The sequence below is a fragment of the Aegilops tauschii genome, chromosome 4 (genome assembly GCF_002575655.3).
Source record: "Aegilops tauschii subsp. strangulata cultivar AL8/78 chromosome 4, Aet v6.0, whole genome shotgun sequence".
In the NCBI taxonomy this organism is placed as follows: Eukaryota; Viridiplantae; Streptophyta; class Magnoliopsida; order Poales; family Poaceae; genus Aegilops; species Aegilops tauschii.
Window position 1 is genome coordinate 300,345,729 of NC_053038.3, and position 13,407 is coordinate 300,359,135.

Below are 13,407 nucleotides of genomic sequence, written 5' to 3' on the forward strand. Positions count from 1 at the left end.
AGGGCCTGGTGACCCGCCGGGCGGGGCCCAAGGATGCCCGGAGCCGGAGCCCGAGGGACCGGCATGGGGTACGCGTGGACGACGCCGGTCCACGGGTTGGTGCCGTACGTCCATGGGGAGTCACCTGCTGCTGCTGACGAGCCCCCCGAAGACTGTTGCTGCTTGCGGCCGCCCCCGCGGCGGTTGCCGCGGCGCCCGCCACCCGGCTGCTGGGGGGCAGCGGGAGGCGCGGGCGGGAGGGGGAAGTACCCCGGAGGCGCTGGTGGCGGCGGCTGCTGGCGCGGCGCGTGTGGGGCGGTCGGTGGAGGGGCGCCGCGGGAGGTGCCGACGGCGAGGGCGTGGTGCTGCACACGCTTCTTGACTCCCTTCATCCGGCGCTCCTCCAACCTCAAGTACGCCACAAACTTGGGAAGGAGGGCTCCGGCATCAAGGTGAGGTTATAGGCGGCGTTGCCGAAGTCCTCGTTGAGGCCGGCGGTGAGCGTGCTGAGGAGGAGGTCGTCGTCCACCTTGGCTCCAATGTCACGGAGCTCATCCGCCAACGTCTTCAGGCGACAGCAGTAGTCATCAATGGACTGTTCATCCTGGTGACAGTCAAAAAATTCCTGCTGCAAAAAAACGCGGCGCTGAAGCTTGTTGTCGGTAAAGAGGCCGTTCAGCTTGACCCACAGGGCGCGGGCGTCGTCGGCGCTCACAACGGTGTGGAACAAGTCCTTGGAGATGGTGGTGAAGAACCACCGGATGATCGTAGCGTCGATTGCGGTCCACTCGGCGTCGTCCACCATGGCGCGGGAGTCCACGGTGCCATCCACGTGATCCACGAGATTGTTCTCGCGGAAGAGCAGCGTGAAGTACGTCTTCCACGCGAAGTACGTGGAGTTGGAGGTGTCGAGGATCACGGGGACGCGTGCATGAACGTTGATGTCGCGGATCTCGGCAGGGTCGACGGGGAAGGGGTTGGAGTAGGTGGAGGCGTTGGATGACATGGCGAGGAGATCGTGGGGAGGGAGGCGGCGGCGCGGCTGAGGAGAGGCGGCGCGGCGGGAAGGGGCGGCGCGGTGTGGAGGGGAAGGCGCGCGGTGGGAAGGCGGGGCGCGGGGAGGAGGGGTGGTGGCGGCGGCGGCGGCGGCCCGAGGCGGCGGCTAGGGTTAGCGGAAGCTGGAAGATCGACTTACGATAGATATGATGTAGAGAATGATTTAATGCATCGATAATTGATTAATCATGCACTAGGCACAAATATATAGGTACAAGGGGTGCGACTGGTATCTTGTTTTCTAAGATACACGTACATACAGAGAAAGACAGATACTACAGGTACTGCATATAGAATCCGGACTACTTACAGGTACACATGTTCAACAGGCAACGCCCTCCGACGCACCAGCCATGATGTGGCGGCGCGGCCTCGGCGCGAGGCCGCCTAAAGCTTGACCGCGGCGATGCCCAGCGCACACGCGCATGGCGAGACGCTCTCCCACTACGCACGCTGCAGACGACAGCCTCGGCGCCCGCGAAGGCGGCACCCAACCGCGACGCGACGCGGCGCAGAAGACTGAGGCGACGCCGCAGCCCTCGGCTTGCATCCGTGCAGGCGGCGCCCGAGGCAACGACCCTCGGCTGGCCCTCCGGCCCTGGAGGCAGCGGCGCCCTTCGGTGTGGCTCCCATAGCGGAGATGACGACGCTCCCACGGTCGCGGCCCTGGCCGGTGTGCCAAAACAGCGGCGGGCGGTTACAGGATTTCTCCTGGTAGAAAGCGTTCAGGAGTAAAGAGATAGGAGGAATCTTATCTCTTCGCAAGTTTTGCATTTCAGCCTTGTGGCTTTACCTATTTCCGAAATAGGTCAAAACTTGCCTCTATCATTGTTTTACGGCTAATTCCTGGATGTTTCGGGATATTACAGCTTGGCCTAACCAGTTGCTGTTGATTAGCACCAGTAACGTTAGGCCATATGCAGATCATCATTTAGCCCATTTTCTGCTAAGTTTAAAAATTGCAGAAATGTGTGGTTGTTGATGCTTGACATGTTCAATGTGTTTGCTTTTTGGCAATCCCTTTAACGTATTAGTACAATGGCACTGTTTTGCGATTGAGATTAAGAACAATATTGATTTGGGATTGAGATTTTTTTCTCGCAAAACAATCTCATTGCGATTGAGATTAATTTTCTCTCACAAAGTACTAATTAACCCGCTGAATTATCTTGCAACTTGATACAAGATCATCTCGTTTAATCTGAGGTCGATAAAATTCAAGTTTTACACTTGAGCATCAAGTTTGCAACATCATTATCATTCATTACAATAGTAGTGTTTTCCTGTAGAGTACCATATGTATTCCAAATCTATCTATAATGTAATATATCTCCATGTTTCTTACATGTTGAGATTAGTTACATCTATTATTTGCAATTGAGATTTTCAATTTCTTGCAAATACAGTCTATTTATCCGTTGAGTACGAGGTATTCCGGAATATTTCTATGATGTATCTATTTTCATCTTAAATAGATGTCGAGATTAATACATCTATTTGCAATTGAGATTTTCAATTTCTTGCAAATACATATGCAAAATTCAAGGTGTCATCCTTAGCAATTTGAGATAACATTAAGATGTATTTATATTACGCAAACTGTAATATAAATAAATTTCCAGTTTTTCACCGGAGATGATATGTTCTATGTGTTTACCACATTGACATTCTTCATGAACATGTCACAGCGGTCGAGATTGATTTCTCCCACACAACAACTTGTAAATTATTGATAATAACATCTCCCTCATTATATTAGGAAAACACAAGGTAATGAGTTGGATCTACTGCCCATGTGCAGACTATCTCTATTACTGTGAGATCTGTATGATCTTCAATATGTTATGTTCCCATAATTGAGGTTGAGCATTTTCAAGTTATACACTTGAGTCAAAATTTTGCATTCTTATTACAAAACCATGATGGTTTTTAATTTACTTCTTGTAAATTAATTACCTCTGGCTTGCCCCTATAAGTAATCGACGGCTAACAATTTGAGGCTTTCTCCCTCAATGACCACAACTTACTTAAGCGGGTCATGGACATCAAGATCAGTCTTGCATCACATGGGATAGCACATGCAATACAAGCCACGCCACCGGGACGCAATGGACCTCAAGGGTAATGGTTTGAAACTCACTTCAAGCCCTCAACCTGACACCATCAAGCTGTCACGAGACCCTATGAGCATGGAGAGCATGGTGGTTGAATATGCATCAACCGACATGTTTGGAGACTATATACATTTAGTCCCTTAATCTCCTTAGTGATATATTTATTTATGTCCATTTATGATGTTCTAATAAGAACATGATTATTGTTGTCATCATATATTGTACATCACAATATACTATATCGGCACTTTGATACAAATAAATTTGTATGTATTCTATATATCTGACAGTGATTTTCATATTGAGAATCTTCATGTCTATATATAGATTTCTACGGGAGCCAATCCGATGAAAAATGATATGTGCCTTGTGGACATATGCACCACAAACTCTACTCAGGGAAGTCCAATGTTTCCACTCTCATTGAGAGAAAGGAGGTATTTTAAAATCGCTAGACGCGATTTTATATTTGTTGGCTCAACTCGAGTCATATTTACTATCCCTATGGGTACTCGAGTAACATCGGGACGCTTTATTGCTTCCCAGGTTCAACTCGTACTCTGCTAAACTATGGAGGTATCCGTCAAAATAGTTTTCATAGCGAAACTTATGATGACAACAAAGAGAAATAGCTTCTCTTTACCATATGCAACGGATATGGCAAGCGCATTCTCTGTGTATCATCTGGATTGTACTACACATACTACACATTCCAGAGTATCTTGTACATGGCAAACTTGGCATACTCGCCTTGGTCATCGAGACATTGGGTTGAAACCAAAACTATCATCAATTCCATTAGTTTATGATTATTATGATGCTAAATTCTAACAACATTTGGATTTTATGTGCACTACAAGTGACACAGGGAAGCTAATTTTAAGGCTCACACACCTTAAAGTCTACGCTGAACCACTCAGACTCCTTGAATGCATCAAGATTGAGGTAAGTGGCTCTTCCCATCCATTGACTAGACTATTCAGGTATTCCATGGTTCTAAAAGACATATCTACATGATGGTCTTATTCACACAAAACCATTGTCTCATTATCCTGACATCAATTTCAAGCAAATCGAATGGATAGCATTGCAGAATTCTCCTTGAGTGCCTTCTTTATGGCCCTTGGATTGAAATTTAGCAATTTGTCCTAATGTCTAGACTCAAAATGGTTTGGTAGAATCCTATCCAAAGAGTTAAGCTCATTGCATTATCTTTACTTTGGAATTGCAACTTGCCAACTTTACGTTGGAGTCATGCAGTTTTACACGCTCATGACAGAACTGCATAATATTATTCTCCTCTATCTTTGATATGTGGATATCTACCAAGCATTTCCTATCTGCGGTAATTCGGTTGCATACCGATATCACCACCCGGCATACATCATTGGCCCCTCAACATATAGTTGGGATCTATGTGAGGAATAACTGTATTACCTCAATACCTCAAGCCCCTCACATGGGGAGTTATTCAAGGCCAGTATGCTGATTCAGTGAGGAACATTTCCAGGCGTTAGGGGGAGATTTCAAGTACCATAAAGAATGCCAGGAAATTAGTGGAATGTTCAATGCATTTCTGCCTCAAATCCACGTACTCAAAGATCTGAACTATGCGTTCAGAAGATTTGCAACATTGCAAATAACCTGCCAGATTCATTCACTGACTATAAAGGTGTCACACAATCCTACAATCCTGCAAAAGTACCCCTGAAAGAGTAGAGGTACCGGCAAAATCCACTCCACTCCCCGTTCAATGCAACAGGGGGAGATGTATGGCAGAAATACATCAGGATTCAGCTTCTTGCAAGCAAGGATATCAAGGCCTCTGAATCAGTAAATGCTGGTCAACTTTACGTTGACAGACACCTAATGGGTAGTATACCCAGTGGATTGGAAACCTCCACCAACCCAGGTCATAGTGCACACAATGACCGGGATATCGGAATACCGACTTAGCCGCATTGGGAAATCGCGAGCAGTCACCATGGTAACGATATTTCCATCAACTATATATTGATATATAGATTCTAGAGAAACATATAACCGGAAGTCTACAATTGTCGACATACATTTCTCAACTAGATTGTAAAAACCTTTCAAATGATTCAGATCCAAAGACCATGGCCATGGCAAAGTGTGAACAACACTCGGACTGAACTCAAGCAAAGGGTATAATCTAGGTAGAAATAATATTGCTCAATAATGGGAAGGTATTCATCAGCAATACCTACACCAGTTTTCTCATGGAAACAGAATTGAGAACAGTGAGGTGGTGAAACATCGAGCAAGTATTGTAGCACAAGGGTTCACGCAGATACCCAACTATTCTCCACAGGTGGAATCTCTTTCCGATGACTTATATCATTGACAGTACAAAATCATCTATCTGTGCAGTTGATAGATGCAGTGATTACATATACATGTGGATCACTAGATTCAGACATATATGATTGATTCCCGATGGAATCTCACTTCTGAATCGAAATGCAAAATGCAACATACATTGTGTAAAAATCAGTAAGTCACCATACGACTTATTGTTGTCGGTATATATGGTACAACCGACTTAGTGAGTTCCTTATACACAAGGATTACTCCTACAATGATGATTATCCATGTTTGTGTGTCTGCAATGACGACACATGTAATCATCTAAATGACGGAGTTTAAAATGAAGGATTTGGGTAAACCAAAATACCGCTCTTTACTGCAAATTGAGCACCTTCATTCATACATTATGGTATACTATGTTGTCTATATCTATAATATATTGGAGAAATTCATTGTGGACAAATCTTATTCATCCATAACTCTCATGGTAGTTCATTCTCTAGACGTAGAGAAAGATCTATTTAGACCAAGAGATGATGGAAATGAGATATTGGGACTCAACGTTCCATAATGTCATTGGATCCACCAAACACAATTGGTTGGTACTCAATAATATCTTTCAATATCTCCAAGGCATCAAACATCTTGTCTTGGTTTTTCAGTTTCACAAAAATGTGAACACCGATATCATTGGATACATCGATCAGATCCCCACTATGTTAGATCGTAGACAAGCGTAGTGTTCCTACTAGGTGTGGTAGGCCTCTCATGAAGAGTCTTCAAAACAGACCTCATGGCTACATCCACCAACCATTATCTCAAAGATAATGTTGCTTGTGTTTCCCGGATGCAAACAGATTACTAATAAGCAATATCTTTATATTGCATATCTTGCAAGTCAAATCATGCAACTGATTTGTTCACCAAGTCTCTACCAACTTTTACATTCCAGAAACATGTTCATGGAATTGGTACATGACGGCTTTGAAATTTGCAAGAATCAGGGGGAGTATCTTCCTGAATTGTTCCTGTTCAAAGCATCATATTATACTCTTTTTCCCTTCATGAGTTTACTATACAGATTCTCATAAAGGTTTTTAATGAGGTAATATCAACAAGCGATCATATGTCATACTTTCTGTTCTCCCCACCGGGGTTTTTAGAAAAGTATATACGACATATTTATTGTCCTCTAAATTCTATGAGTTTCTCTTATTGAGTTGAAAGAGAAAATAACCATTATATGTTGCATCATCTTTCTCCTTATTTTCCCACAAGGTTTGAAGGAGTTTTTAGCAACATATCAAACACTTTTCTCCTTACATTTTTCCCACAGGGTTTTTGGAAGAGACTCTTACAAGATGATGATGCTATCTGGACAAGCATTGATTAGGGGGAGTGTTAAAATTAATTAACATGGTAATTAAGGGACTATTCCCCGCTTGTAACAGCGGTTGCTTTCTGCAATCGCGTCGGTTCTGTCCGAACCGACACCCCCTGTAAACGCCTGTTACAGTGCTATATACAGCACTTCATCTAATGCAAAGAGATGAGTTCGATCATTTGTTCTTGCCGATTCCTAACAGTTTGAACATCTCAATTGTGTAGCAGCTGTGCACATTCTGCACTAGCAAGATCCTCTCAGTTGACGTGTTCTTATTATCGAGAACTCCACAAACAATTAACTGTCGAGTGTCTGAGAAAGAGAACTCGACAAATAGGGACGGTGGATGGGACGAGCCGTCAATGACGATTCCACGTGGCACAAACGTTGCCGAGTTTGAACTCGATAGACCAACGACGCACGCGGTGCTATCACGTGGCAATCTTATTGATGAGATCCTGCAGGCTGAAACTCGGCAAACCTTTGCTGGTGTTGAACTCGATAGACCAACGACGTGTGAAGTGCTGACACGTGGCATACCCTATTGCGAAGTTCCCTGGCGCCGAAACTCAGCAACCCTTTGTCGAATGTGAAACATGACATATACTTACATTAGGTGACAGCTGAAGGCAACTGGTTGGTTCGTCCAATTCATCCGTGCGGACGGGAAGCAGCCAGCGATGGCCTGGGCGCTGGGCTGCCTGGGCTTGGAAGTGGGTTGCGCCCCAGACCGAACTAATTCTTTTTTACATATAGGCTGAGAAAAAATCCCATGCCCCAGGCAATGGCCTGGGTTGCCTGGGCCCAGATTCGCCCATGGCCCCGACCAAACCCATCATTTCTGACCATTGTGCCTGGGATCTAGACTGGTTTCATATACCAACACTAGTTTTTTTCTCACTTTGTCCTGGCTCGTGCGCACCTGAGATCAACTTCCCAGACGATCACTCCTCCTGAAAATATTCCAAGCCAAGCATGCTTAACTTTGAGATTCCTTTTGGACAGGCTCTCAGAAAAAAGGTGCACCTTATTGATATGAGTAGTCTATCATTCTTAACAAGTCATGATATCAAAATGAGCTACCAGGTTCTGTCACGCGTTCTATTTTGCAGAGCAACGCGCTTGACAAACTCTCTACGAACTTGTTTGCCGAGTCTTGAAACTCGGCAAAAGTGTCTGGGACTGCCTGACCCAGCCGCCCGTAGGAGGACATCGATGAGAAGTGCCCCCTCCGTTCGGTGAAGAGTGTACGTTTGGCTTTAAAATGTGTCCACAAAAAAGTGTACTTGTATCTTCTCAATGCACTTTAAAGTAGAAAAAGAATTCTTTTCTCTCATTATACGGTAATCAAGACCAATAACATTCTACACATGGTCTCCTTAATTTCTACATGCACTTAGGTCCTTGGGGATTGGGTAATTAAAGAGGAGAGAGATGATGGCTTGCATCTTTTCAATGCATTTTTTATCCCGCTCCATGATTTGTCCTAAAATTTCTATATGTACACTTTGCACCAGACGGAGGGAGTACACCAACACCATCATCGGGGAAAATGCGCTGCAGTTCCGTCGTCGTCGATGTGGACCTCATGGTTCATGCCTCCCCGACGAGCTCATCGACGTATGTGAACCGCAAGGAGATCTTCATCATCTTGGCAAACTTGAGGTGGTCGCTGCGAGTGCACCCCCAAGATTAGCGCCGTCCATCCCGGCTCAATGGGGAACGGGTTTGCAGTGGAGCTAACGATGGCGGCTGTAGCTGTGGGCGCGACAGATCCGGCGGCGATGATGGCTTCCATGACGGTCGGCGCATCTACGGTCATGGGGCGGCGGAGCCGGCTGCGGCATCGGCTGCTGCGGCCATGGGTGAGATGGAGACAGCAACAATGGCAGTGGCCTCGGCCTTGGCAGCACAGACGCAACGAAGGATACATTGTAGGTGGCGGCAGCTCCGTGAGGGATGGAGCCGGTGACGTTTGCTGCATCCACGGCTGTGCGCGGGATGAAGGCGGCGTGACGATGGGGTTGCGGATGAGGCTAAGGGGAGACGACAGTGGCGATGGCGATGGCTAGTTCAAGAAGAAGGTGTGGTTGGTGCCAAGTCAGCGCTCCTGTTTATAGTGGTCATGGAGACGAAGGGTCAAGGCTATGCCGAGTTTCTACTAAAAGAAACTCGGCAAAGGTGAGGGAGACGAAGGGTCAGGGCTTTGCCGAGTTTCCATTAATGGCAACTTCACAAAGCCTTCCCCACTGTCACATAGCTATTGCCTGGTCCCGTTTGGGTCCCATGGGACAGGTGTGTTTGCCGAGTTTGATTTTCCTGGTGCTTGGCAAATGATAGACTCTACCAAGTTTCATGTTATCGTTGAGTTCCTTTCCATGACACCGGGCAATCTGTCTCCTTTGCCGAGTTTCTCATCTTTGTTGATTTTATTTAACTCGGTTCATGGTAAACGGGTGGCATTGTCGAGCTCCCGATAAAAAGCACTCGGCAAACAACTGGAACTAGACATCTTCGACTTATCTAGTAGTGTGGACTTGTTGCTAAACACCGTGGCATTTCTCGTGCTTCAAATGGCCAAATTAGTAAGGGAAGATCAGGTTGCTACACTAAGTGATTGTCTTCCCGGCCTAAAAGACTGAATGGGAGATGGTAGAAACCACTCTCACATCTACTCATATAGTAGGGAGTGTTTCATCGCTACCTGATCCTTAATCACAAGAATTATATAAGGATGTCTTGGGTGGGAAGATGTCCCACCTTTTCCGAAAGTACCTTTTTTTCTCTGAGGGTACGCCAATGACGTACCTTAGCTTTATAGAAGGGAGAAAATATGTACAAGAGTTATTACATTGCGCTAGATGGTAGTCACAAGCCGACCCCAACCTTTCGAATCTCAAGCTTAAATGCTCCAGGTGTGAACAGTAAAATCAGAAAAAAAATCAAACAATTCTATTTTTTTGGCAAACTTTATAGAATGTTTGAAGTGCATGCAAACTATTATAACGAAATCACATTGATGGAAGTCGTGGCAAAAAAAAAGTTAGAGCTCCCAAATGCGTCTGAAAATAATATTTCCAGAGCATTGAATTTTTTTACCACACCTTCCACCACTATGATTCCGTGATGAATTTATGCATGCACTCTAAACATTCCTAAAAGTTTCCCAAAAAAATTAAGATTTTTTGAATCTTTATTCTTATTTTTTCAAATTTAGTGTTCATCTAAGAGCATTTGAGCTCGAGATTAGAGATCCCGCGTCCCACCTTTTCGCTAGTGCCTTTCTGGTGTGGCATGGAGTACATGCTGACATGGCTTCTAAGATCCGCTTCAAGATAATGATTGAAACACCACTTTATATTCAGGGTGAAAACTCTTGTTCTGACCTTGATTAATTGGGTTCGGCAGCGACGAACTTGTGTTGTTACCTTGTTGAAGAAGGCGTTGTTGCCGGGGAAAAAGTAGACTTAACGGTAGGTGTTTATTACATATCTTGTAACGGTAGACTTAGCTGTAGGTGTTTATTTCATATCTTGTAATGGTTCAGTAGTAATCGTCTTTGCTCTGTACTTACTTTAATAATTAATAAAATGGTTGTGTGCATCTCAATGATGTAGGGCCGAGGGTTTAACCTCATTTTTAGAAGGAAAAAAAGAATTATATAAGGATACAATTCTTAAAGATATGACATAGTACTCATTGTTTACATAGGGCCACTCCCTAAGATCATCTACCGGGCCACTGGCTGGATCCGTACGTGGTCGTCACTCAGCCATGCGGAAGCCAATGAGCATATGGTTTATGCGTGCAACCGTTGGAAGACGATAGCACGGGATACTTACAATCGGTTTGGATGACGTCCAGCAATAAGATAGGTGTTTAGTCATCTTGTCCTTTTGATGACGGTTGTGGCGATTTTTCTTTGATTTCATTACAGCTCATCTTGCGTGCATGTACCGAATTACGTACTTGATGTCTACTTGGTTTAATAATATGGCTGCATTTTTTTTGATAGAGGGAATATATTAATATGGTTGCATGCATCAATTTGATGTAGAGGCCGGATAATCCTCCATTTTTTTTTAAAAAAAGCAACAAGATTTTCCGTAGCCTTGAGAACATACTCTACGAGACACTGTTTGGGAGCAGGGAGTGTGAATTGAGATGTGGCTAATATGCCAAAGTTTATGTATGCAATATTAGCTGTGTGCACTTGATTTGGCCATTGTACCGGTCACGCGTCGTCAGCTTGTCCAGATCCCTCCTCGTGTTCCCATGAACCCAAATACGGCCGAAGACCTCAAATTCTGAAAGCATGCAGCGGCGTGAGGCTGCCTATCATGATGAAGCATGGGTCGATCGACCGGCGCCCGGCCGTGCAATTACACGACGCACGCCAGAGAAAGGCGAGCAGAAGAAAACCTCCCAGTACAATTACACGGCCATGCTAGAAAAAATAAGTAATACTTGATAGTACATGAATGACACCATCGATTTGAGGGGGCTGCTCGAACGCATGCACGGCAGGCTTCATCAGTTCTTTGCTATGGCCCTGACCTAAATTGAGTGGAAACCAGAGGGCATGATGGTGTGGTGGCGGTCTAGACATGCTAGGCAATCATTGTGCTGAAGCACTAGTGCACTACGTGCTGTGGTGCAACAATGGTGCCGAAAGAGGGACGGGAACGACGGATCCATCGTCCCGGTGGAGCCAACACTTGCCGACATGGGGCACGCACGATTTTGCTAACCTAAAGTGCAATTTTTTTGCCTCTCGGAAGCACCATCTCATTAGTCATTACAATTTGTGGTGCAAAAGCTGGCTTGCTTGACCGTTTCCAAAAAGGAGGGCAAATATTTGGCATCACATTCACACAGGACGTGACAATCCACGGATTTAACTTCTCAACGACTGATATCACCTGATGAAGCAGGGGCACCCCAATAACTCTGGGTGGAGCCTGGCTATAAATACCACGCTTCTCCATGGCGAGTAGCACCAAGCAAATACGAGTAGATCGAGCGTGCAAACAAACTAGCAGTACTTTTACTACTCTCCTCGTCTCCGACCCAACAGGCAACAGCAATGGCGTCTAAGGCGCCGTTATTCTCGCCGTCGCCACGGTCGTGGCAGCCTGCTGTGCCGTGGCTTCCGCGCAGACCAAGTTCGGCAAGCTCGTCATCACCGGCGTCGTGCCCTGCAACACCGGCACCCTCATCGACGTCGCCACTTCTCCGGCATTTCCAGGTAAAGCATGAGAGCTCGATGTATAATGCGCACGGCTTTGTGAACTGACACTATCCGATATACTAATTTGTCCTGGGTATATACGTGCACTGCAGACGCGAACGTGGAGCTGCGGTGCGGCGGCAACGTGGTGGCCGGCGCCAAGACGAGCCAGAACGGGTCGTTCGCGATGGAGGCAGACATGACCAACGCGCTGGCGGCGTTTGTGGGCGCCTGCGAGCTGGTGGTGGACACGCCGCTGGTAAAATGCGACGGGAAGCTGCCGGCGGCGGGGGCGCTGGTGTCCTACCTGCAGGGCCCGCTCACTAGGCTGCTCAGCGGCATCTTCCAGCTCGCCCCCGCCGGCTTCTCCTTCCGTATGAGCTGATCCACGGCCATCCACCCCACGCATGACGCCTAAGTAATGCGTACGCATGAGAAGTGGCAAGGACGCTAATTAATTACGTATAGCTCTTACGTACCATGCATGCCATGGCAGTGATACAAAAAATGGAACGTGTGTACCGCTAGCAGCATATATGGAATAAAGAATCCAAGTCATGCGTGAACTAAACACCCACTCTGATCGATTTTCCACTAGTATATTGATGCTCTCATGCCTGTATCTCAAATGTGCTAATCATGTCTGGGAATTGGCAGCAGGTCAATGAGATTTTATTTGAGAATAAAGGGTTCCACGATTTTTATAGAACTCAGTACCTTTTATATCTCCACTAATTCTGAAACAAAACACACACACAACACATGTGTAGAATGTGCTTGTGAATTTCCATCAATATATATGGGCGAAGTACCGAATTCTAATTTTTACTTGGTACTTCGCCATTATATACTGGAGTTTACCAGTATGTCCTATGTATAAAGTAGATACACAATTTAGGGGAAACAATATTGCTTTCTGCAAAGGAAACCTAAACCTTCACTTACCCAAAGATGCATGTAGGTGGGAAAGGCATGCTATATCTTTTCTTGTGACACTTGCAAATACATTTTATGTATTGACCCTTTTGGCTGCAACCTATCATGTTGCAGTACTTATGCAACATGAGTAAGGAATTACGATCTAGCGTTACGATACTCAATTTCTGTCTGTGAGTGGATAGACGCCAAAAGATAATATTGTATTTCCACGATATTCTATTGTAAGCTAGCCTCAAGCCAAGCATAGGTATGTAATGCATTAAACACTACATCTGCCCTGTAAGTTTTTTGGTATTTCATCATGTATTGTGTGTGTTAGCAATGGGTCCAGGGACTGTCACAATAAGCACAGTGATTTGGGTCCTTATCAGGAT

At 45.5% G+C, this 13,407-nt stretch overlaps 2 protein-coding genes across 2 annotated transcripts; one reads left to right on the plus strand and one right to left on the minus strand.

The window, feature by feature from the left end:
• Positions 1 to 388: 388 nt before the first annotated feature.
• LOC109750335 (uncharacterized) lies at positions 389 to 985 on the minus strand. The gene has a single exon (XM_020309303.1). It carries the CDS (start codon positions 983 to 985, stop codon positions 389 to 391), a length of 597 nt encoding a protein of 198 aa, XP_020164892.1.
• A 7,594-nt stretch (positions 986 to 8,579) lies between these two features.
• LOC109750328 (phylloplanin) lies at positions 8,580 to 12,943 on the plus strand. Its single transcript, XM_040388027.1, has 4 exons — positions 8,580 to 8,729; positions 11,799 to 11,853; positions 11,963 to 12,112; positions 12,208 to 12,943. Exons 1-4 carry the CDS (start codon positions 8,580 to 8,582, stop codon positions 12,477 to 12,479), a joined length of 627 nt encoding a protein of 208 aa, XP_040243961.1. The 3' UTR covers positions 12,480 to 12,943.
• The last annotated feature ends 464 nt before the right edge of the window (positions 12,944 to 13,407 follow it).

What these genes read in the sequence shown, in the direction of transcription:
- LOC109750328 (XM_040388027.1), top strand. Translation starts at nt 8,580, where the DNA reads ATGGGGAACGGGTTTGCAGTGGAGCTAACGATGGCGGCTGTAGCTGTG. An exon ending in ATCGGCTGCTGCGGCCATGG is followed by an intron (nt 8,730 to 11,798) that starts GTGAGATGGAGA and finishes CTGATGAAGCAG; the next exon opens with GGGCACCCCAATAACTCTGG. An exon ending in CACTTCTCCGGCATTTCCAG is followed by an intron (nt 12,113 to 12,207) that starts GTAAAGCATGAG and finishes CGTGCACTGCAG; the next exon opens with ACGCGAACGTGGAGCTGCGG.
- LOC109750335 (XM_020309303.1), bottom strand. Translation starts at nt 985, where the DNA reads ATGTCATCCAACGCCTCCACCTACTCCAACCCCTTCCCCGTCGACCCT.